The sequence below is a fragment of the Micromesistius poutassou genome (assembly GCF_964030765.1).
Source record: "Micromesistius poutassou genome assembly, chromosome: 8".
Classification (NCBI taxonomy): domain Eukaryota; kingdom Metazoa; phylum Chordata; class Actinopteri; order Gadiformes; family Gadidae; genus Micromesistius; species Micromesistius poutassou.
Window position 1 is genome coordinate 2794565 of NC_140278.1, and position 26584 is coordinate 2821148.

Genomic DNA, 26584 nt, shown 5'->3' on the forward strand with positions numbered 1-26584 from the left:
GAGGAGATGGCAATGCACCGTCCCAGACACCTGCGCCTACCTGGCCGCTAGATAAACTCGACAGCACTGCCGGCGACTCGGACCCTCGAAGCGAGAGCAGCAGTGTGTAGTGACTATGTGAACGAAAGGTTTTTCAAGTGCGTCAGTGCATGCGTACAGACCACGTGTATTTTGTTTTGGAGTAATGGACTATGAGGAGTCCAATGCATCTCCACGTGACGCGCCGATCAGACGCGGTAAGAGTGGCCCGGCTGGAGGCGCTTTGCCTCGGCCCGTGTGTGCAGTGTGGCCCATGTCATGGTCTGGAGCAAAGCTGCAAGCAGGATTCTGTAAACCTACATATTGAACCCCACCGTACCCCAGTGTTTATCGGAATGCTTTTATAATATATTCGTTTATAATACATGTGTTTTAACCGCATATAGTTTATAAGTAAAGGCAGTTGTGTTTGTCCTGTTGCCTCTTCCTTTACCCTTCTCTCGCACTCTTTATATGTTTGAGCCTCATGCTTAACCTTATCGTATCTCTCTTCTCTCTATGCCCCCTGTCGCCTGTCCCTCAGCCTGCTCTCCTTATCATCCCTGCCCACCTGTCATGGTCTCAACACAACTCTTTATCACTCTTTTATTTCCTCTTCTCTCTCCCTCTCTCTATCGATCTCGATCTCACTCTCTCTCTCTCTCTCTCTCTCTCTCTCCTCCCTCTCCAGTTGTATTCTTACCCATTGCCTCACCCCCCTGTATCTCTCTCTCCTTCTAACTCTCCACTTGTATTCTCCCCCATTCTCTCATATCTCTCTCTCTCTCTCTCTCTCTCTCTCTCTCTCTCTCTCTCTCTCTCTCTCTCTCTCTCTCTCTCTCTCTCTCTTTCCCCCTCACGCTCAACTTATATTCTCCCCCATTCTCTCATTGCTCTGTATCTCTCTCCCCCTCCCTCTCAACTTGTATTCTCCCCCATTCCCTCACCTCCCTGTATCTCTCTCCCCTGTGTGTGGTTCAATGGCTGTGTTGTTGTGAGAGTTACAGTAAACCAGGGCTAATCCAGGGGATTAACTTGTGTCAGCTTCTGTTTGGGAATCACTGCTTTACTATTCTGATCCTCTGCCTTTCTAAATGCAAAGCACCCGGTGCTCAGGATAGACCCACTATCTCTCTCCTCACAGTCACACTGCGGACACCTGACCCTTTTCAAGACACGCGTGGACCTTTCATGGCTAGTGTTGTTGAATGGAATAGTATGACCAGGGCCATAGTCAGAGTTGAATAATGGACTAGGTATGACCAGGGCCCTAGTCAGAGTTGAATAATGGAATAGTATGACCAGGGCCATAGTCAGAGTTGAATAATGGACTAGGTATGACCAGGGCCCTAGTCAGAGTTGAATAATGGAATAGTATGACCAGGGCCATAGTCAGAGTTGAATAATGGACTAGGTATGACCAGGGCCCTAGTCAGAGTTGAATAATGGAATAGTATGACCAGGGCCCTAGTCAGAGTTGAATAATGGAGTAGTATGACCAGGGCCATAGTCAGAGTTGAATAATGGACTAGGTATGACCAGGGCCCTAGTCAGAGTTGAATAATGGAATAGTATGACCAGGGCCCTAGTCAGAGTTGAATAATGGAGTAGTATGACCAGGGCCATAGTCAGAGTTGAATAATGGAGTAGTATGACCAGGGCCATAGTCAGAGTTGAATAATGGAGTAGTATGACCAGGGCCATAGTCAGAGTTGAATAATGGACTAGGTATGACCAGGGCCCTAGTCAGAGTTGAATAATGGAATAGTATGACCAGGGCCATAGTCAGAGTTGAATAATGGAGTAGTATGACCAGGACCCTAGTCAGAGTTGAATAATGGAATAGTATGACCAGGGCCATAGTCAGAGTTGAATAATGGAGTAGTATGACCAGGGCCCTAGTCAGAGTTGAATAATGGACTAGGTATGACCAGACCAGGGCCCTCATTTATAAAGGTCTCTGCGCACGAAAATGTTGTGGAAACAGGGATGAAATGTGCGTACGCATCTTTCACCGCCAACATCGTGATTTATAGAAAAATTCCTTGCGGAAAAGAGTGCGCAGTTCTACGCATCCTTTCACTCTGGAGTAAAGGTCCCGGAAAGTTTTTCAAACAGTGATCTCTGGAGACGACAACAGGAAGTTGGTGGCGGTAATGCACCATATCGGTTTGCAATCCGCCAATAACGCCAAAAGAAGAAGAACACGCTACCTCCCGATACCCAACGCACATTGCGCACCACATACTATGACTTCAGATTTATTTATTAATTTTATAAAAAGCACCCATTATGAAATATGAATTAAGGCAATATTATGTTGAACACACTACAACCCAAGCTAGACCAACTGTATCACTTAAGTTTTATTAATTTTCCTGATACATATATATGTAGGGCCCTAGTTAGAGTTTAATAATGGAATAGACCAGGGCCCTAGTCAGAGTTGAATAATGGACTAGGTATGACCAGGGTCCTATAGTCAGATTAAGCATGCACTCATCTATGAGAAGGTCTCAACCGCAGATCTTTTATACAGTTGTATTTAGTTTCCAATTTTATCTTTAGCTCTCAAAAAATGCAGAGGTCCGGACATCGGTGACCTCATGGCTGCGTACTGGCATGATGGGTACAACCAGCAGTGATGAGAAGTTTGAGAATGCATATTAACTGACTGTTTTCACAGGTATCATTGTAAGGTTAACGCAGGTGACTCATAAGGCTTATGGGTCTGCTACTTCTATTCACCTGAGGTCTACGACTTCACTAGTCTAGTCTGCTACCCATAGTTAGAGTTATGAGTGACAGCCAGAGAAGTAGCCCATTACTATGAGGCTAGTGGGGAGTTGATGAGGGTATTAAAGTCCCACAAAAACACACACACACACACACACACACACACACACACACACACACACACACACACACACACACACACACATACCAAATGACATAGTGTGTTACGGTTGCTGTGTTGACTGTCACTGTCTTATTACATTATTTTCAGAGTGAATATGATTCTGATATGGCTCTGTCATGAACTTGGGTCCCAGAGTTTACATGCACAGCTTAATTCGATTAAAGCCATAGTTCGACTATGCTCCACAATTGGACAACTGGTAATAGAGCCACCCGCTGACCTCTTCACGTCACCAGCAATAGTGGTGGATTTCATGATTTGTTTGTTCGTTCCCTATATAGTTCACTATATCATAAGCACTATATAGGGAATAGTGAGTGAGGGAATAGGGAACGATTTTGAACACAGCTACTGAGTCAGTCAGACTCGGCTCCTCCCTCGTTCTCATTCAAACAAATCACGAATGCACACAGTTCTCAGCTGAGTCGGTCAGACTCAGCTCCTCCCTCGTTCTCATTCTCAAACGAATCACGATCGTGCAATGGTGCAAACATTAACTAAGTTCCTTTTAGCTGAGGAGCGCTTCATGTTCGGAATCGGGATGTTGTTGCCTGGCTGACTCTCGTGACTTCTCAGTCCTCGAGTCTTCACCGCTAAACACAGTCAGTGAATGAACGGCGACTCGCAACTCAGCGACTAGTGGGTGGAGCTGGGAGTCGAGCCATCACTAACAGGCAACAACAAACCCAGGCGGCATTCGAGAAAGATGTTTTAAGTAGACAGCTGTCAGTTCACTTTGGGTCCATATCATTTCTCCGACACTCCATTGTTCCGACCTCTCGGTCGTACATGGACTCGTATGCGGAGTCCGCATACGACCGAGAGGAACAATGGAGCGTCGGAGGAATGATATGGACCCGAAGTGAACTGTCAGCTGTCTGCTCAAACATCGCTTTCTCCTCCATGTCGCGTTTCAATCTGGACTTCAGAGAGTCAAAGCCAAAGTTCCTTTCCCCCAATTCCTTCTCCACCATGTGCGAGATAACCGCCACTACGAGTCTTAACTTGTTGTGGAAGTACCCGAGAGTCGGAGAACCCGACGCAGTCTGTAAGATTCATAATATCAGAGAATTCCCCCGCCAGTTTGGCCGCGGCGCAATGAATGAATAAAGATCGTAGTTACTACTTTACAACCTCGTTGATGAGCAACATTTAGAAAAACATGTACTTTTAATTCAGCATTGGGTTAAATCGAAGCGTAGTGTCTGTGTGCTTCCACCTTTACTGAATGCATGCCACGCGTGCTCCCGCAGCCGGGGATACAATTCTTATAGGGAGTAACTACATTCACCGGCTTCCTCCATCTTCTGCGCCACCTTTTTAAATAAATCACTGTTTGTCGTTTTCCGACGGCGACAACAACATAACTATCACCAGAGCCCGTCTATGGAGAGCCTTGGCACTCTCTATTGCCCCATTGTATCGAACTTGGTTGCAGTTCCATTAGAATTCCACTGGGGGTGATCGAATGAGTGCAGATTGAATGGGGGTCTATGGGGCTAGACGGCTAAATGTATCTCTTTCACCTGCTTGTCGTTGAAATATCGCAGATTGTATTGTAGATTCCGCAAGTTCAATACAGATTATAGTTCAAAAGTCGAATGAATGAGTACTTATGTCCTTTCGATTTCTTACAGTTTGGGCCATTGTTGGCCGTACACTGCCGTAGCTGCTAATGAATGCTGATTGGTCAGGGACGGACTTGCGACTGATTACGACCAGAGACCCCTATTGATGGCATCTGAAGCTGAAGCACAATCAGAAACATTATCTTAAGGAGGACTTTCTGTCAAAGTTAATTATTATATATTATATGTATATATATATATATAATATATATATATATTATATATGCGGCAGTGCCAAAGTGACTCACAACTTGCCGTAAAGCAGGACCTCTGGCAGTGACGTCATCATCTTTTTGAACAGATTTTTAGAACAGATAAGTGAACTTAAAAAATGCAATATTCAGCTGAGTGTATACTTTTAGCTCCCCCTTTTGAATGTGACTCTCAAACTACTTGACAAAAAATGACACCCTGAGAAAAGTGGAATTTGAGGGTGAAACCCTGTCAACTCCCATTCATTCTGCACTCACATGCCCTCGCATGGACAGAGATGTCAGTTCAGAAACCAGAAGTCACCAGAGAGTGCCAGTTCTCTTCATATTAGACGTGGGCCGTTTCTCAATACCAAGTACGCGAACTACGGACTCACAGACTTGGAAGTGCGTACTTGGCAAGTCCGGACTTCCAAGTACAGACTTCCGAGGACGTGAGTACGCACCTGCAATTGGAACAGCAGCGGACTCGATGACATCACCAACTCAGCTCTGTAATGGTGAACTTTGAAGAAGATGACGAGACCTCCGGGTAGGACGGGGGGTCCTACCTGGAGGTCTCGTCATCAAACTTGTGAAAGGTCCAGGTAGACCGAGTCGGAAGAATCAACATCACAACGATAATGGTGACACACATTATGAATGGGAAACAAAGTTATGTGTCCTCAATTTGTCCTTGCATATGCTGTTTAATTAAGCGTTTGTGTTGTAAAAACTATACAAGTACTTTCTAATGGCATTTCTATTTCCACTGTTGATTTGTGTTAGAAAAAAAGTCTGTGCAAGCCCGTTGTAGCCTTAAGTCGTTTGAACCAGCAAAGTCTATGGCTAGACGTTGCTCAGCAACCATGCAAACAAAAACAACCTTACGGCGCACCGCCATGTTTTCCGGACTGTTGCAATGAAACGCTTTCAGACATTCGGTCATATAAATCCGGGAAGGAATGACCGGCCTGGATTGCCAATAGAATGTGCCATTACTTCAGCGAAAGAGGCTGGTAGCTCTTGGTTGTAAAACGTGAACTCACGTATTGGGTGCTCTTGGAAAATGGGATCAGTTCATGATAAGGAAAAATCTCCAGGCACTCCAGAAATGGTAACGGAGGAAGGTATAATTAAAAAGCCTTTATTTGTAACTGGCTAATTCATGAGAAAAAACGCCAACATGTTTCGACCACACTTGGTCTTCATCAGGGCCTGTACACCTGAGTGAGGACTACCTCACCTATATAGGGTCAAAAAGGTCATGTGACCAGAAAAACGTAGGCACTCTACACCAGGTGACCATCTATACATTAACACAGCAGAACAAAAGAAAGAAAAGAAAATGTATAAGAAATGCAAAAACATATACAGTACATCAGTATCACTATAGAAAACAGGTCAAATCAATGTCTTCATTTAGACCTGGTTATTCCATGGCATTCAAGCGGTCTATCCAGAAAGACTCCCTTTGATTCAATTTCAATAACCTATTACCACCCCTCGCCATAGGTCTGACATGCTCAATGCCCTGTATGGTTAACAAGGAATCATTATTATTATGGCATTTGTTAAAGTGTCTAGCCATGGGGTAATCTTTATTCACCACTCTAATGGCATATTTGTGTTCGGCCAGACGGTCCCTCAAATGTCTTTTTGTGTGTCCGATATAAAAGAAACCCTCCTCACAAGGACAAGCCAAACGATAGACTACAAATGTTGTGTTACAATTAATAAAATCCCTCAGTTCATAAGTTTTCTTGGTTCTAGTGTCCAGGAAAGATTTCGATTGATTGACATTAGAGCAGTGGGGGCAATGCATACACTTAAAAGTACCCACAGGTTTTCTACGCCAAGAGTCTTTTCGCTCAGGTGGGAGGTATGAGCGCATTCATTTATCCATAAGAGTGGGCGCGCGTCTAAAAGATACCACTGGAGGTTCAGGAAATACTTCACGCAATTGGCTATCACTCTCAATAATTGACCAGTTTTTCCTTACTATGTTTTTAATTCGTGCAGCGTGTCTATTATAAGTAGTAACAAAGTAAGGTGGTGATTTATTGGTCCATTTACTCTTATTTTTCTCAAGTAGAGCATTGCGTTGAAGTGACTGCGCTTTACTGTTAGCTTGGGTAATTACTTCTGGTCTGTACACCCTATCCGAAAACTAGCCATCGACTCGGCCTGTTCACTAAAGTCACTATCTTTGTCACAAATGCGTCTCATGTGAAACGAGTCTGCCCTAAGGATGGTATTTTTTTTGCTATTTTTTCTGAAAAGAGTAGTGTGTAGCTGTCCCTCCGGGCCCTTATAGATGGTCAAATCCAGAAGATTGATTTTATGAAATGAGTAGTCTAATGATAGATTAATGTTGGGATTGATTCTATTAACATATGTATGAAAATCCAACAATTGAGTTTCAGACCCACTAAAAACCAAAAACATCATCAATGTAGCGTCCATACCACGTGATACATTCAAAAAAAGGATTGCATGAGTTCAGTATGTGCTCCTTTTCCCACAAACCCAAATATAAGCATGTGTAATTGGGTGAAAACACATGATCCCATAGGTACACCAATTTTCTGTACATACAATTCATCCATGAATATGAAAACATTGTTGTGAATAACCCAGTCCGTCAACTTCACTAGAGTCACACCCGCCTGTGATATAGTGTTTCAGCAACAAGCCCTGCTGATGGTCAATGTTCGTGTATAAACTTTCAACATCCATGGTGACTAGAAAATGTGTGCGTACATTGGGTAATGTTTTCAAACTGTTCAGTACGTCCGTGGTGGAAGTTCCCGTACCAGTGGTTTAATGAAGGAGTCAATATATTTCGATGCGGGCTCAGTGAGTGTGCCATTGCCTGATATGATAGGCCGACCAGGGGGATTGTCCTTGGGTTCTTTGTGCACCTTAGGGAGTAGATAAAAGCTGCAACAACTGGGTACTCAACAGTCAAAAAACCGAGTTAGTTTGGTGTTATACAGCCTTCATCATATGCCCCTTGCAACAACGCATCAAACTCTTTTTATGGGCAATGGATAATATTTGGAGTCTAACTGACGATGTGCTTCCTTGATGTATCTGTCCTTAGACAGTACCACTACAGCACCACCTTTGTCCGCTGGACGGATAATGATGTCATTGTTGTTGGAAAGTTCCTTAAGCACAATGCGCTCGTTTTTGGATAGATTTGTTCTGTGCGTAATGGGGTCAGTGTTCAACAAGCGGTTAACCTCAAAGTCAACTTTCTTAGAAAAAGTGCTGGGTAGGATACTTTAGGGAAAAAGCGCCATTAACTGTGCTTTACGGCCTCATCTAGGCATATACTACTGAACAATATAAACAAATTATATAAAACTAAACCCCAGCCTCTTTCATTTTAAAATAGTATGTTAATATTTTGAATGAATATAAATGAAAAGATATGCACTTTTTATATGTAGGGTACAGATGCGCGTGCCTAACTGCCTATGTAGTTGGAGAGTAGGCTATTGATATAATAATTACGAATAAGCGAGAAATTACACAGATTAGAATAGAAACACACACACACACACACAAACACATACACACACACACACACACACGATCGGATGGATCCGACTGGGATTTTCGTTGCTGTTGTGATGGGTTTCCTCAGAGACTACAATATAAACAAATTATATAAAACAAAATTCCAGCCTCTTTCATTTTAAAATAGTATGTCAATATTTTGAATGAATAGGCCTACATTTTTGTTATATATGTAAAATGTTCCTATATATAGCCTATTATTATAGCTTGCATACTAATATTTTAAAACATGGGAATGCAAAATGCATCCTGGGATATTTAACGGTCCCAAGTCCACACAAGTCACCTCCGATGCGTCCTCGGTGGAACGGCCAGTTGAAGAACGCATCGAGAACACTTGTGGGTTTTACTGGAGTTGACTTGATGCGTACTTTGAATTGGAACAGTACTCACAGCCCCCGGAGAACATCTCGACCATGCGCAGAACGCATGATCCAATCCCAATCCGTACATGCCCGTTTAATGCGACTAACAGTCGAATAATCTAGGGGTCTTAATCCGACTATGAGAAACCCGATTCGATTTTAGCTCGACTAAGGTGTATACATGCATCTTAATAATCCGATCATAGATGTACTAACCCTATACTTTGACTGTCTTGAGTGTCATGTACACACACTGACTGTGTGAAGATACAAATATGCAAATATTTATATTAGAGATTTTTGTTCTGGAGGGCTCTTATGTGTTGGTAGGAGGCTGAGCGCTACATGAGATGCGGATGGGTTGTCACAGTCCAGTACTTGGGAAAAACTTTGTTATACCGCTCAGGCATTAGTCATTTTCAAGCATTAAGTTAACAATGAACTAATCAATAAAAAAAACATTAATATACATTTTAAGACGATTAGTAAGCTTTTTGTTAACAATGACCTAATCATCAACAATTTTTTTAAATATATTTGTAAATTATTGATATGTTAAAGGATCCCTATTTTTTCTACAGGTGTGATGTTTATTAGCCATTAGAAGCCATGTCAGAATCTTCCCTCTAGTGACATCCACAACCAGATGGTACAGTCCACTGGAGGTGCTGGTGAGTAAGATAGGGCGCCTTTAACATATTAATCATCTACAAATGTCTATTCATGTTTTGGAGATGATAAGTTCATCATTAACTAAGAGCTTATACATGACTTATGACTGAAATCTATTATAAAGCCTTACCTTATTACCCATTCAGAAATAGAATCATATCTTCTATTGTTTCCCAAACATGTCAGATAATTAGTAATTATACTTTATAAGAATGACACACTGTTCAAATTAAGGGTTTTCTCAGGGTGCGACGAGCGTTTAAATGAGTTGTTAACATTCTGAGTATAGGTGTGTGCTGCTCCCCATTTATTATCTGCAGTGGACGTTTTCTGACGAGGAGAGAATACTAGTGAAACCACAGCAGACGCTTTTCAGACGCTTTGCAGGCCAAGTCTGGCTAGCTCTATCTCTTCTATTGATACTTATCTCCTGCATGCTATTCTTTCTCTCGCAAACCCGGCAAATATTCAAGATTCAGCAAAGAAAGGACCCCTACGCAAACATACGCACACCCACTGCAATTTAGACTTCATCATGATTGTGGTCAGACTAAAAGAGAAACACCTTCAAACACAATCTTCTCTGGTTAGTATGTACACGTTGGTGTGTGTGTGTGTGTGTGTGTGTGTGTGTGTGTGTGTGTGTGTGTGTGTGTGTGTGTGTGTGTGTGTGTGTGTGTGTGTGTGTGTGTGGTATCTGCTGTACATGTGTGTTTGTGTGTGTGTGTGTGTGTGTGTGTGTGTGTGTGTGTGTGTGCATCTGTTTTTGTTTGTGTGCGTGTGTGTCTGTGTATATGTGTATGTATGGTATCTGTATGTGTGTGTGTATCTGTATATGTGTGTGTGTGTGTGTGTGTGTGTGTGTGTGTGTATCTGTATATGTGTGTGTGTGAGTGTGTGCACTACTGTTTCGTATGGTATTATTTAAACAAGTATACCAACATACACTACTACTAAATGGCCATTGGAGCTCACAGGTGTGGGAGGATCCTGTGCGGTCCATGCCACCCGTGGTGCTCAGTGCTGCGGTACATCAGCCTAACGCCACCTGGTCTCCTTCAGCCGTCCAAGAGGGCTCATTTGAGTACCAGTGGTACCATCTGTTTGTTACCATGTTTCTACCTGGTAATGCCCTGTTTCTGCGACCTATGTGTGCTTTGTGGTTAGCTCCTGTCTCAGCAAAGGACCCTAAAGCTCCCTTGCACCTGTGACGAATCACACAAACATGCAGACGCATGCACATGCATGAAAGACTCACAGGCAAACAACCACACACACGCACACGCACATGCAAACACAAACACATCGATACACACACACACACACACACACACACACACACACACACACACACACACACACACACACTTTTATTTTTTTTAATCAGTATTATGGGATGTGCATGGCATTGTATCTTGCACCTGTTTAACCCCCTCTACACACACACACACACACACACACACCACACTGCCTGACATGGAGCAGTGAATTCCAACCATATATTGGCATCTGTAGCACTAGCAACGGAAGGAAGCTAACCATGATAGCATCGTTTCCTTTTCAACAGCTTTAGCATATGTCTTCCACCATTCAGGCACACCTGTTGTTCGGTGATACCAAATAAATTGTTTGGAAATCTTCATCTTCAAATGTTCTTTTTAACCATTGATCATTCAGACAATATCTAGCTGTGTCCATTATCAAAATCAGTTTTGTGTAGCCTACTGTGCACTAGCAATGCTAAGTACATTATATATTGTTAAACTATTGTTGTATTGTATTGTTATATAACAGATACCTATGTATATATATATATATATATATATATATATATATATACATTCTGGATGTGGGTTTGCAAATGAGCATGATAGGATTTGGACAGACCAGAGAGCATCAGGTGCAGAGAGGCGGAGGAGGGGACACGGGAACACATAGTAAAGTGTGGAGATGCACTGATGAGACGGTGAACAAATGGAATGGAGATAGATGAAAAGTAGGGCGATAGGAAAGAAATATTGATGACGGCATGGTAAAAGTGTTTTTATTTTTTGTATTATTTTATTTTACGTGACTGGAATAACAGCTCAGCACTCTCAATACTAAAGTAAATCAGTTAGTCAAAATTAATTATAGCTATAGTGTGATCCATCATTGGGATTGTTTATTGTCTTGGCGACAAGAAACTTTTCAAGTTGATTTTAAGACGAGAAAGGAGAGTTGCAGAGCAGTGGAACACTTTCACACAGCAGGGTTTTCTGTGGGTGATACTGAGAGGGTAGGTGGGTGATCGAGGAGAACAAAGGTAGCGACTTAAGAAAGAGTGACAGACAAACCCATGACACGGGACTGCCCCTCTCCCTCTCTCTCTGTCTCACTCCATCACACACACACACACACACGTACACACACACACACACACACACACACACACACACACACACACACACACACATGTACACAAAAGGAGGGTGAGGCGTGTCTGACAAAGACTAAAAGTTCTGAATATATTCGCACAAACCACAAAGAATCCTAAGCGGCACGCTACAGGATCAAAAAAGTCAACAACAACAACCCACAACAGACAGATTGGAAGAAAAGCAGTTGAAAAGCGACAATTGCAGTTTACCGGTGTGGAAGAAGGACAGTGTTGTTGGTTAAGTTTGTAAAAGTGGGACAGGACTCAACGAGAGCCGCGGAGTCAGAATGAACCGAGGTAGGGACTATGATCTCAGTTGTGCGTGTTGTGCATCTGTTGTGCGTCTCTCTGTGTTTGCCAATGTGTGTCTCCATTCTCATTCACAAACTTTTTTAGTTTGAGTTTTTTTTGTCATTTCATTCAATATATAATTGAAGACCATTTTTGCACGCAACAAAAAACATAAAATATCGACATTGAAGACAATATAAAGTGAAAGTGTCTGACCACATCTGGCTCATAACGTTTGGTTCAAATAATCACCTATGAATGGAAAATATCAGTGAAAGCAGCTACACTCTACTACAAAGACCGTGAGAGTCATATATATTACTGTATATCTAACATGGAAGCTTTGTGAAAATGCCCATGTGAAACAAAGTATGACCTGAATTGACCATTTTATTCACAATTACTCAGGTTCACATTAAGGTTAAACTAGAACATCCATCATAAATCCATCATATTTGTTTGATGCAACCATTTTTTTAATTGGTTGATAAGATATGGACATTTCATGTATCTTTTATTTCTATTTTGATATTTCATTCATTGGGTTGTAGGGTTAGGGTTAGGCATTCTCACACGTTTCAGTTCCGTCACGCAAAGACACAAAATTAAGCACTTCACTCCCTGATTGTGGTAAATTCTGAAGAACAAAGCTAAATGCACTAGATCTTTGCTTTTTAAAATAAATTTACACTTTTTTTAAATATCAGAAAACTTTGCTGGCTTTAGAATTGAATACAAATTAAGCAAACAAATCAATCTATTTGATTTGTAATAAAAAAAATATATAGAAACACTGAAAAGTTACTATAATGAATAAAGAGTTGTTAAATATTTATCAATACATAAACAGCAATACTCTGTGGGATACTAGTGTGTACTACAAATCTAGAACGCAGTTCAAAGACTTATATAATAAGTCTACTATACTTTTAATACTTTTTTTTATTACTATACTTTTACTATAATTTTCTGTTCTGTAAATCTCAAATGTAATCTCAAATATATTTCGAACATGAAGATCGATCAGAGAATGTATTCTCCTCTGGCCGCTGGCTCGAAGCTTTATCTTGCTACTTCCCACTCCCATGTTAAAAAGTCTGGTGCACTCACAGCATTACACAGCAGCACACCTGCCAGCCTCTTTAGATGCAGCCCAGATGAACGCGTATCTCCCCGCAGCTGTGGGGAATGGAATAAGCAGAGGTTTTCAAAAAAATACAAATATAGCCATTGATGGCTTTAAGATACAACGCTATATAAAAGTGTCCCCAATGGAAACGGGTGGCGCTGATAAGGAGTTCCTTCCTCCTCTTCTGGGTAAAACGTGCACAGAACTTGTTATTCACCTTCTTATTGGCACTCCAAACCACAGTAATCCACCAAAAGATTGTTGAATAAATAACCACATTCAGGCTGTTGCTTCTTTCTTTCTCACATCACACCCACAGATCTGCTCTTGGTTTGAGGGCTTCAAAGTGAGATGTGGTCCAACTGTTAAGTATCATACTGCATCATCCTTTTTTTCATAGGGAAATGAGCACCCATGCACCCATTATTCATTAGCCATTGTAATCAAAATCCTTCATCTGTGTTGGTTACCTCTTGATGCCTTTGTGGAGAATTCAGACACGTCCTGCGTGAGGCAGTCATACTTCATATGTTACTATCAAATCATAGGATTCAAGCACATTATATTTTTTAACATACACATCACATGTACTAAAGAAATTTTACTTCAGGAATTCAATAGAATATAAATATATCTATAGGTCGTATGTGGCAGTTAAGAGAATAATTTCCTAAATGTATTGTGAGACTCCAATTAAAAATCTTATAATTACAAAGGCAAATTTTACAGTGGAATATGGAGAATTTTTTTGAAATTAAAGTGAAATCCTTCCTGGGTATCACGATTTGCAAAATATGAAAAATCTGCAATCAGCAATTTGTGTGTGTGTGTGTGTGTGTGTGTGTGTGTGTGTGTGTGTGTGTGTGTGTATGTGTGTGTGTGTGTGTGTGTGTGTGTGTGTGTGTGTGTGTGTGTGTGAGAATGTGTGTGGGCGTCTGTGTGTGGGCGTTAGTTTGTGTGTGTGTGTGTGTGTGTGTGAGTGTGTTTGTGGACATTCGTTTGTGTGTGTGAGTGTGTGCGCGCACAAGTGTGTGTGTGTGTGTGTGTGTGTGTGCAAGTGTTAGTATGTGTGTGCAATTGTATTTTAATTGTTGTCTGCCAAAGTACTTGAGGTACGCTTCCGTCAAAGGAAAGTTGAGGTTTTGTGTCAGTTTACAGTGAAACGTGTAGACTGCTGACAACGTGATTTTAAACAAAGCCACGAAAGAGTGGTACTGCCGTCTTATCTCTAACCCACTCACACACACACACACACACACACACACACACACACACACACACACACACACACACACACACACACACACACCAGACATGCACACACACACACACCAGACATGCACACACACACCAGACATGCATGCACAAACAGATACTGCCACACACAGTGCCACACTTACTCACATTGCAACAAACATACACACACATACACGTAAACACAATCACACACACACACACACACACACACACACACACACACACACACACACACACACACACACACACACACATACACACAGAATCGCACAACATTTTTCTTTTATTATTGGAATTAATTTAAAATGATAACAATGTACTATAATGCTATTTCGTAATTTGGACACTTATATCAACACAATTTAGAGTGAATTCACATTAGGGTTAGGGAGCAGGCAGGGGTTCCACATCTTACTCAAGGAGGCCTGCCTTCCTTTGTGTGTTTTTGTGTAATTAAGTGTCAACATCTGCATAACAAAAACTTTTCTGAAACTTTTTTTATGGTATTTGTTAATGAACTGTTAATATTCTACTTAATATTAATTAGTTTGAGAATATTGGAGCGAGAAGAGAGAATAGCAATAACCCTGAAGAGGTGCGATCTCACATGAGGCATGAGTTATAATTAACAAGTAAATCCAATTTCAGTAATCATGACCATGTCACACGACACGGTCGGGTGTTCTGACACGCTCGTCCTTCCTGCGGGGGTTACCACAGCGCTGGAGCTCCGCTTGCAAAGGCAGAATGATGTTGAAAACGGGCTGACGGTGTATGCTGACTGACTTTGTGTAGTCTGGGTGCCGAGAATCACAGTGTGTGATACTGAAAGGTTGTGGGTCCAAGTAGGTTTTCGGTTGTTTGACAAACAAAAACAAGGGCTGATTGTTACTCTTCCTTGCTTTGTTGACAATAATTGTTCAAACAAATTGAACTAATAATAGTGTGGAAAAATGAGTAATACGCAGCATTTGCTCCTTCCAAAACCTCCTATGACACAGGCCTACAAATGATCTGTCTTCCTGTATTACTAAATCCTACTTTTCCCTCTGACGGTAAACCATGATATTACTCTCTCTTGTGTGTAGCGAAAAATTCTTTATGATTATACTGTATGTGTTTTCTGGTCTGCGTCAAAGCCTGCTATCTATTTAAAATGACTTTCAAGTCATCTACCACACACCAACTGCCCTCCTTTGCAGTCTATAGACGAGTACTGTGGCAACTGAAAAGAGGACACACACTGACACACTAACACACACACACACACACACACACACACACACACACACACACACACACACACAAAATGTGACACAGTTACACACTTACAGAAAGTATGAAAATAAATCAAATCATTGTCGTGTTGTGAGGACTCTGCCTTTTCACGTGCCTAATCATCTCGGTAGGACAGAGGATAGAAGGAGGATGGGGGAGCACTGTGTATTCAGACCAATGTGAGCAGAAGATAGGCGTTCTTCAAGTGCATGTTTGGGTAAATATCAAACATGCACTATATCTTATCAGGCATGAAGTGTTGAAAGACGTTTCTTCTTGAGTGCTCGGTCAGAGTGCCTTTGTTTAGTGCTAAAGGGAAATAACAGTAGTTGAAATCGATTGATGATTTTGACACATTTTAACACATTTTGTTATTCAGACCAATGTGAGCAGAAGATAGGCGTTCTTCAAGTGCATGTTTGGGTAAATAGATGTTGAGTGTATTTCATAGCTTGTTTGTTAAACAGTATTGCATTACAGTACTGCAGCATGTATAGTACACTATACAGTAATATAGTACAGTACAGTGCTGTACTTGAGAATAGTCTGGTCGAAGTTGCCCTTATGTTGCTGCATGATAACAGGTAATGCAAACATCTGGAACATAATTGACTTCAAACTCTGAAAGAACGGCCGACGAATGTCAGTGTCATCGAGGTCACTTGAGGTAAAGGGAACTGAGGGGTGAAAACCAAATGGCCACAAATGGTTCACATTGATGGATAAGGGAGAGGAGGGGGTGGGGGAGGGGGGGGAGGGGGTGGGGGGGAGCAGTCTTCATTACTGGCAGAAGGGAGAAGAAAGAGCATATTACTGGCAGTGTTGTCCTTGGTGAGTGAGATTGAGAGAGGACTGTGACAGACAGAGAATACTTAAAGGAGGTCTCAGTCAGAGTGAGAGAGCCTAACCACTTGAAAGCCCTTGAGGTTGATACATGGAGTTCTCAGCCCCTACCCATTTTATGATATTCCACAGCTCAAAATCTCACTCTTTTGTTAGCATTGTTTACCAGGTCATACTTATCAGGCATGAAGTGTTGAAAGACGTTTCTTCTTGAGTGCTCGGTCAGAGTGCCTTTGTTTAGTGCTAAAGGGAAATAACAGCAGTTGAAATCGATTGATGATTTTGACACATTTTAACACATCCGCAGATTTGACAAATATTGCATTCTTTTGCAATATGTCATCATATGTCACATTTCCCGATTTAAGTATATGACTCAACCTATGTTATATATTTTGTTAAGTTGTGTACTAACATTATCCCAAATGCTTTGAAAATGTTCAAACCTAGAGAAATCCCTGGTTTTGTCATTTCATAGTTAGCTGGTCCATGGTGGTTGTCTGTTAGTTTTGACCGAGCTGGGCTCATCCAACATATAACGTGATACACAGTTTCATTGGTCGACTCATCTGATGGCAAGTCAGTAAGTTAATGTTAGGTATTTCCACTGGCATGGGGGTGAAGACTAGTGGTGGATTTCATGATTTGTTTGCTTGATTCAGTTTGCGTCGGTCAGTTTGCCAAGAAGAATCGTTCAGAATCGTTTGTTTGTTCGTTCAGTCGTGTTTCCGGTAGCGGTGAATCATGGAATGCACGTTCTCAGCCGAGTCGGTCAGACTCAGCTCCTCCCTCGTTCTCATTCTCAAACAAATCACGATCGTGCAATGGTGCAAATGGTCATCAATCAACACAACATTAACTAAGTTCCTTTCAGCTGAGGAGCGCTTCATGTTCGGAATCTGGATGTTGTTGCTCGGCTGGCTCTCGTGACATCTCGAGTTCCCCCCCACACACACATACAGTTTCAAAGAGACTCCAACGTCCTCGAGTCTTCACCACTTAACACAGTCAGTGAACGAACAGCGACTCGCGAGTCAGCGCGACTCAGCGACTAGTGGGTGGGTCTGGGAGTCGAGTCTCGGAGAACGAACAAGACGAACGAGACAAACGAGAGAGAACTGAAACGGGGAATCAGGTCGGTTCATTCTTGTTAAAGAGTCGTTCATTCGAACTGATTCGTTCACAAACGACCCATCACTAGTGAAGACTAGCTTAGGACCAAGAGGATTCTGAAAGGTCATGTTCTGTTTGCTCTGGCGTATGCGTCTGGCCTCCCTCCTGGTTAGACTGGTTTCCAGCAGACCTGGACTGGGTCGGGCCAATATCCATTTATATCCATGGATCTAATAGGGGGCGGGTTAGACACTTGACTTTACAGAGGTGCAGAGGTGCAGAGGTGCAGAGGTGCAGAGGTTTTCATAATCAACCAAGATGGATTCTTGCTCTGATTGGTTGTAGGTCTGCACTATAACATCTGCCGGTGTTTTGGTCTGCGCCCGTTTAAAACACCAGTTGGACATCGGAGATGAACTGAGAGGTTCCAGCGTTGTACACGTTTACAAAATGATCTGGCGATGTCAGACTAGGTGAAGACAACCAGAGGCATGTCGTAGTGTCGTCGACGGGTCGTAGCAGTCAATGCAGCGTCTGTATTTATGACATCTCAATGATCCCACACCAGGTCAGGACGTCATCAAACTACATCATGGTTTGGCTTGAGAGACCCCAGTGGAAAAAATGATGTAGGATATCTTTTCCCTTCTGGTGAACTGTCATTTCTGAAACTGAAATATACCTTTTAGGGTTATGTGTGTTGAAGTGTCTGAAGTTCACAAAAGAGTCCCAAAGGGTTTTGACCAGGAAATACAAACACCATACAAATGACTACTAGTGATTATTTGCCTCTTTGATGAATCTTCATCACACCTCTTTGCAGTGTTTCTTCTGTCATGAATGGGGTCATCACAGCAACATAGTTATTGACTGTTATATCACAGTGTTTTGGAATACTTGATTCTTCATGCTTTCTGAAAAACGGGAGACCTCTGCCTGTTACAGCAGTACAACAGTTCCACCTCCATGCGCTACGAATCCAACATGAAAAACACAGATGAACAGAATTATTTGCCAGCTGTTTTCTTTGACAATGCAAAAACAATATCCTGAAAGCCACTGAAGGATATATATTTCAGTGGATTAAAGGCTCTACAAAATCAACAACGTTATTGATGTAATTAATTAAGATGAACATAACTAATATCTAATCACCAGGGCCGTTTCTAGCTATTTGGGGGCCCTATGCGATACTATTTGGGGGCCCCTATTTTTTCAAATTCTGAGGTAGAGATTCCTATCTTTTTCATATATTCTGTGACGATGCAGCAGTCTGTTACATTTTAAGAGGAAAGCAGGCTAGAGTACATTAATAAATGCAACAGATACAGTATGTTCTTGAAAAATGTTTAATGTAAACTTTGAGGTGGCATAACAAGGTGGCATAACATTAAAAAAAAAACTTTAACCCACCATTCCAAAACAGTAAAAAAATAAATAACTAAACTTACTTCAGTGTTTCCCCTAGATTTTTTTGTAGCAGTGGTGCTGTGAGTTGGTAACCTAGCAACGCTAGGGGAGTCCGGGGGCATGCCCCCCCTGAAGAAAAGCTTCCAAATGAGCTTCCAAATATGACATAACAACCAACAGAGTCAAGGTATCTGCTGAGACCAGATCATTGTGCAAATGTGCCTTGAACTTGGCAGAAACTAAGTTCATCTTTTATGTTCATTTTCAGCTATTTCTTTGATCTTTATCATAAGCCTTAGAAAAAATTGATGAAAAAAATAATAAAAAATTTTTGGGGGCCCCCTGGTGGCTGTGGGGCCCTATGCAGCCGCATAGTCCGCATATAGCAAGAAACGGCTCTGCTAATCACCCAGTTTGTAACTGGGGTGTCAGCAGAATAAACCACAGAGAGAACCAACAGAGTTTCCAGTTTTACTGTTATTCCTTACCTATAGTTAGACTTGTCATTCAGGCGGGAATTCCCCAACAAAGCGGTGGTAGGTAAAAACTAACAGCTGTGGCCTTCTGTCGTTGTCCAGCTGAGATTGAAGTGATCCCCTGCAAGATCTGTGGAGACAAGTCTTCAGGAGTGCACTACGGAGTGATCACGTGTGAGGGGTGCAAGGTACAAACACACACACACACACACACACACACACACACATATATATATATATATATATATATATATATATATATATATATATATATATATGTATATATGTGTGTATATATATGTATATATATGTAGATATATAAAAAAGAAATAAAAAAAAATACTTGAAATTTATTATAAATTCATCCTGGAATTTCAGGGATTCTTCCGACGCAGCCAGCTGCCCACCGTGTCGTACTCCTGCTCCCGGCAGAACAACTGCCAGATCGACCGGACCAGCCGCAACCGCTGCCAGCACTGCCGGCTGCAGAAATGCCTCGTGCAAGGCATGAGCCGCGACGGTGAGACACCGACACACCTGTACCCCGACACCACACCACACCACCATCTCTGAGCTCAGGTCAACGCCGTCTTTTGTCCTTCTTCAGCGGTGAAGTTCGGACGGATGTCCAAGCGTCAGCGGGACTCACTGTTTGCTGAGATTCAAAAGCACAAGCAGCAGCAGCAGCAGCAGCAGCAAGAACAACATCATCATCATCATCAACAGCAGCAGCAGCAGCAGCTCCAGAGAGGGGCCTCGTCCTGCTCGGCCTACCAGCCCAAGACCAGCCGCTCGCCTCAGCTCCTGCAGCCCTTGGCCTCCCTCACAGAGGAGTCAGACATGCTGTCCTTCCAAAGGGATGTGCACTCCTACCTGGTGTGCTCTTCAAGCGAGTCCCCTGCTTCGATCTACCACAGCTGCAGTGCACCCCTAGGGTCCTGGTGCCTGGGGAGAGGGGACAGCGCGGCTCCTCCTAACCCCAGAGGTGGGTCTCACTCACCTCTTCAACTCTTCCTGCTCTTCACAATCAACGGCATCTCTCTCTATGCTTTGTTTCCCACTCTCTGTGTCATTCTACTGTTCAGAGCTGATGGGGATTCAACCTTATGACCTGCTGGAGGATGCCTTTGGTCCCTATTCTCATGTTCTGCAAAGCAGAGGTGAAGAAAAACAGTCTGGCTATTAGATGTGGTGGTGGTGATGGTTGTGTGTGTGTGTGTGTGTGTGTGTGTGTGGTAATTCCAGCCACAATTCCCATGCATTATATCCATGCGGTTGTGTTATTCAGAGGACCTGTGTGGCAGTATCCTGCGCTCCCACAGAGAGACCAGCCAATACAGAGTGGAGGAACTGCAGGATCTTAAATGGAAGTTGTTCAGCAGGGAGGAGATACAGGCCTATCAGAACAAGGTAGGGAGACGCCTTTCCTCTCCTTTGCCCTTTGCTCCCTGTTTCTTGTCCCTCTGATCACTGTACCCCGCTCTGCCCTGACCCCCCCAGACCATGGATGAGATGTGGCAGTATTGCGCCATCAGACTCACGGACGGCGTGCAGTATGTGGTGGAGTTCGCCAAGCGCATCCCTGGCTTCCGTCTGTTCAGCCAGAACGACCAGATCGCTCTCCTCAAAAGTGGTGAGTTTAAGGTGGACTCACAGAAGAAAAGATGATGGGTTCCAACCAGAGATGGAAATTAACTTTTTTGCCCACCGGTGGATTTAAAAATCTACCAGCTCAACTTTTTTACCAGCCACTTTTTATATTCAATCTTTTTTAATGTTAAACAATATAATAGTAAGAATAGCTAAGAAAAGTGTTTTTTATACACTATATTTCTTTCTTATCAGAAGTGATAAGAGAGAAGAGAAGTGATTCTACTGTAAGTAGGTGCTACCAAGGAACTGAGTTGCCGCAGGCCTTTTTACACTGCCAAGCCGGTCCGTCGCGACTTGGCACGCCCGGCAAGTTCACCGTCTTGCCTGTGTGACACCGAGGGGTTAAAAGCCTCTGTTCGTCACGGCGCCGGGTTTCTTGGTTTACTGGAGAAGGCGGGGCTATGCACGGAGTCTAGACCTTTATGAATGAAGACACCCGCATGCAAGAATGAGTCAGAGTGTAGGCTACAAACGCGATTAACTATTGTTAACTAACGCAGCATATTCTTTATTTTGCTGCCATGATGGTCAGCAGCTCGCGGATTTCACAGTCCCTCCAGTTAGAACTCCTCATGTTGATATGGCTGCGTTGTCTCTGTTGTAAAGACAACGCAGCAACACCTCCACCCAAGTCCCGCCCCTGGAACCGCAGAGCCGTCTAATTGAATTTACACCAGAATGAAACCGCCAATGTGTGTAGGGTCCGGGAGGGTCAACTGGGGTGCTAGCTCGAGCAGGTTATTTACCTCGGGCAGTGTAAACGCACGGACCATGCCGGGAAAAAGGTGTGCAGATTTGGCAGTGTAAAAACGAGTTACAGTTCAACGGCGAAGAAGAAGAAGGGGGCGTTCGGCAAAAACAGATCTAACTGTATGGTTGTGGAACTGTGTGGAAAGCACCTGCCACAGTGGCGTAGTGACACAATTTACCCACCAGCATACAAATCTACCCACATATGGCGTGTGGCGGCGGGTTTAAATTTCCATCCCTGGTTCCAACCCGAATGTCCCCAGGCTATATATTCACATCAATGAGCAGCCCGTTTGCTCCTACACCCTACCTGCTCCTTGTTGACATGTATCTGAACACTGTGAGTTACTTTGGGTAAAAGGGATCAATTCAAGATTCAAGAATCTTTATTTATCCCGAGGGAAACTAACAGTTGCGATATAAAGAGGAGAAGTAATGCAAGAAAATAAAACAAGTAACAAAATACAACAAAGTGCAAAGCACAATAGGATAAAAAGCACAGTAGCATAAAGACTAACATAAAATAAATTACAACAGCAACTAAATGCAACAACGCCACAAAAATGACAGTTTACGTAGGTATATATAATATACAACAATACGCAAGTTCGCTGCATACGTTGAAATAAAACAAGTACAACTAAATATAGCTAAATATAGTGATCAATGCTTAAATATCAATTCAATTAATTCAAATTCACAGTGACTATTTGTCACTCAGTCACTCACTCAACCTCAACTGCTTATCCCGGGTCGGGTCGCGGGGGCAGCATCTCTAGCAGGGGGCCCCAGACTTCCCTTTCCCGGGCCACATGACCAGCTCTGACGGGGGGAGGCGTTCCCAGGCCAGTGTTGAGATATAATCTCTCCACCTAGTCCTGGGTCTTCCTTGAGGTCTCCTCCCCACTGGATGTGCCTGATGTGCCTGTGCCTGGCTCTAATCAGAGTTCTTCACGGATGACTGAGCTTCTCACCCTATCTCTAAGGGAGACGCCAGCCACCCTCAGCCGCTTGTCCCTCCCAGAACCATCATACACATAAGACCTGTCTCTCTCTGTGCGTCCCCGGCTCCAGGGTCGATGGAGGTGCTGTTGGTGAGGATGAGCCGCTACTTCAACACAGAAAACAACACGGTGTTCTTCGACGGGAAGTTCGCTGGACCCCAAGTCTTCAAGTCCCTGGGTAGGGTCGCACTCAGGGCGGTTATATTAACGTTGGCAGACTTTGGTGTGTGTTGAGCCATGTCACAGATGGATTGTAAGTGATCCTCCCTCCTACTTGCAGCATGTGGGGATCTCATCTTGGCCGTGTTCAACTTTGCCCGCGGCATGTGTGCTCTGGGTCTCAGCGAGCTCCAGATCGCTCTGTTCTCTGCCCTGGTGCTTATCAACACCGGTAAGGACCTCCAGATCCTAGAGTCATCTTACGTGTCTCTTAGGGATGTTTTTACCCCTGAAATCAGCAGAAATAGATTGGATAATTGAGTTCCAATTTCAGGTGCAACCCTACATCAGAGACTCACTAGCCGTGTTTACATGGACACTTCTGATCCGATTAGAAGTGGATAAAAATTATCATATATACGCCTCAATCTGAATAGAATTCTCTGATCGGAATAGAATTCCATGCGGAATAGAAGAGGTGGTGTAGTCCACTATAATCAACATGTATACACTTTTTCCGATTGGTTAGGGGTGGGTGCGGCTACTTTTTAACTTAGAGAGATGGCATCAGCAGATGCAGTAGTTCGCAATTGGTCCGTTGGTACTTTTATGCACCCTGAACTTGGAAAGTGGATTTTTGGCCTGATTCACGTCTTTCGTATCACTCCGCTACCGTGTGAAGTTATTTTTTTCGTCGGGGTCCGGTTCGCCCTGTCGGGGCTTATTTTCCCGACCGGGCGTGACCGGCATTCTATACATTATCCCTTACATAACAGCACTCTCTCCCAACAGTCTTAGCTGCGCACTCTCATCCAAATACGTATTGTTTGCGGCGGAGGAGGGGGTAGATATAAAGAACGGACGTCCAGATGTGTCAGGTGTGCACGAGAGACATACGAACGTACGCTTACCACTTTTGTAAATGCCATATATACAGTACATTCGGATCGCATGATAGGAATAGATCTATTCCGATTAGAAATCTAATCAGATCAGAAGTGTCCATGTAAACGCAGCTACTGCCTGTTAAGTACCATCTGTGTCCTAACCTCTCTATGGTTCTGTGTGTCCTGCTGTTCAGACCGACCCGCTCTGGAAGACAGGATGCGAGCTCACAGAGTTCAGAGAGACCTGAAGCTGGCCCTCACTCACATGTTACACAGAGACAACCAAGAGAGCCTACTAGACAAGGTAGGCCTGTTTGTGTGAGCACAGAATAGGGGTCTACATTTTGGAATGGATATCCATTTCCTTAAATGGTATTTCATGTGTCTGTTGTTCATCTACAGCCCCTTCTCCTTATGACTGGCCTGCACTGTCTGAAATTTAGGACACCTGTATTCTTGTCTAGCAGAGGGTAAAACCCTAAGTGTCATCTCTCTCTCTCTCTCTCTCCCTCACTCTCTCCCACTCAATCTTTCGCTCCCCCTCTCTCTCTCTTTCGCTCTCTCTCTCTCTCAAGCTCAATCTCTCTCTCCTTCTCTCTCTCTCTCTTTCTCTCTCTCTCTCTCTCTCTCTCTCTCTTTCGCTCTCTCTCTCTCTCAAGCTCAATCTCTCTCCTTCTCTCTCTCTCTCTCTCTCTCTCCCTCGCTCTCTCCCACTCAATCTTTCGCTCCCTCTCTCTCTCTCTCTCTCTCTCTCTCTCTCTCTCTCTCTCTCTCTCTCTCTCTCTAGCTGGACCAGAGGATGGCGTCGTTGCGCTCGCTGTGCCAGCTGCACATGGATAAGCTGCGGTGCTTCAGCCACTGCTACCCCGACACGGTGCGGTCCCGCTTCCCCCCGCTCTACAGGGAGCTGTTTGACTCCGAGCCCGAGGCGCCCCCGGCACCCTGAGCCACCTGCTGTGGATCCACACAGAAGCATGCACACAAATCGCACACAAAACACAAATCATATGGTTGTTTGTACAATACAATATGAAACCATGTGGTACTAGGTTAATTCTTATTCTTACTTATTCTTACTTATGTGTATTAAGTATCGCAGGACTTGTTGCTGTAGTAATTATATATTTGTACAACTTGGAAGTGGGAAATAGTCCTTTTTTTCTTATGTTTTCACTCAGGACATAATGTGTGTTGTTTCTATCCGAAACCGTGTTCTGTCACTCGATTTGATAAAAATGCTTCTTCTCAGGAATGTGTGTTATATTTTACTAATGAGAACTTTGATACACACATAAGCATTTTGTCCAACATCTTCTCTTTTGTATTTGAAGTAAATAGGTTAAGTATGCAAATAACATTTTCAAATCTGAGAGTATTGGGTTTGTATTGATAAATCAATATTCTTTAACATCTTAAATCCTGCGATATATATATTTATATTTCTTTGTATGTAAGCTATTTTTATATGACCTTGAATATTTTGTGGTTTCTCTACATAGATTCAACAAAAAAACATGTTAACTAGCAATTGATGTTCTACTAAGCCTGTTTGGGTGTTGTGTTTTTGGAAGGCTACAATTGTAGTCGTATGCAAGAACTCCAATAAAAAACATGTCTTTCTTTAAAATTACCTATTGAATAACACTTAAATGAATTGCTGAACTGAGTCTGTTAAATATATTAAACCAGGCTGGCTCTGGCTGGCTCTGACTAATGAAAGAAGAAGTTAACCCACAAAAAAATATGTTAAGACTAAATGTTCAAGGACCAAGCCTGTGTCTTACGAGAATCTTACCAAACGTTGTCAAGGACAGTGGGTATAAACAAATTATGTTTAGCTTTCATAGATATGACCGTAAAACACACATCAAACAAGATGTGCTGGCAACAACAACGCAGAGTGATGTTGAAACTTGGATAAGGGGAAATGACTTGGAAATGACTAAGGCATGTGTTTATTAAATGTAGTCAAGGGATCCCTCCCTAACAACAGAAGCTTGCTCAGGGAGTCGCGAGTGGGGCTCCAGAGATCTGATACATCTTATCTAATGTTTATCCTCTTCAATAGTGTACACAATCCCTCCCTTCTACTTCCTCATACTATTTGTGTGAAAAACTATTTGTGTAGAAGTTAAGTAGTTGTCATCTTCAACAAAAATGGAAGATGACATTTTTACGATAGTACAATAGTACATGCTTTGTTTTGGGGAGAAGTGCCAAAGCTTTGGTTTGTTTGCCATCCTCTGATCTCTGACCTGTCTTGGACAGCAGTCTTCTTTATCCCAATACACTATTCACACACTCCATAGACTCACAAGTGCATGCTGCCAGGCCTTCCACAAGAGTATGTCTGTTTTAGCTATTTATAGGGGGAGGGTGCTGATATTTTAAAAACTGTTTGTTGGAACTATTGATATCAGGATATACAAATACAATTTAGAAAAAGAAAAAACATAATACCATGCCTTAAAAGGGCTTATCTTAGAGTGCGGGCAGGGCATACTGTTCCTATTTAGAATTTCACGTGTGTGTG

General features: G+C 42.8%; 1 protein-coding gene across 1 annotated transcript; it reads left to right on the forward strand.

Moving 5' to 3' along the window:
• Window positions 1-184: 184 nt before the first annotated feature.
• Window positions 185-24997, forward strand: rorc (RAR-related orphan receptor C; the record flags this gene model as incomplete). The annotated part of the gene is made up of 11 exons (XM_084471858.1): window positions 185-236; window positions 19701-19786; window positions 19977-20118; window positions 20206-20583; window positions 20684-20758; window positions 20887-21008; window positions 21099-21231; window positions 23076-23183; window positions 23286-23396; window positions 24246-24355; window positions 24839-24997. 11 exons carry the CDS (start codon window positions 185-187, stop codon window positions 24995-24997), a joined length of 1476 nt encoding a protein of 491 aa, XP_084327984.1.
• Between the last annotated feature and the right edge of the window lie 1587 nt (window positions 24998-26584).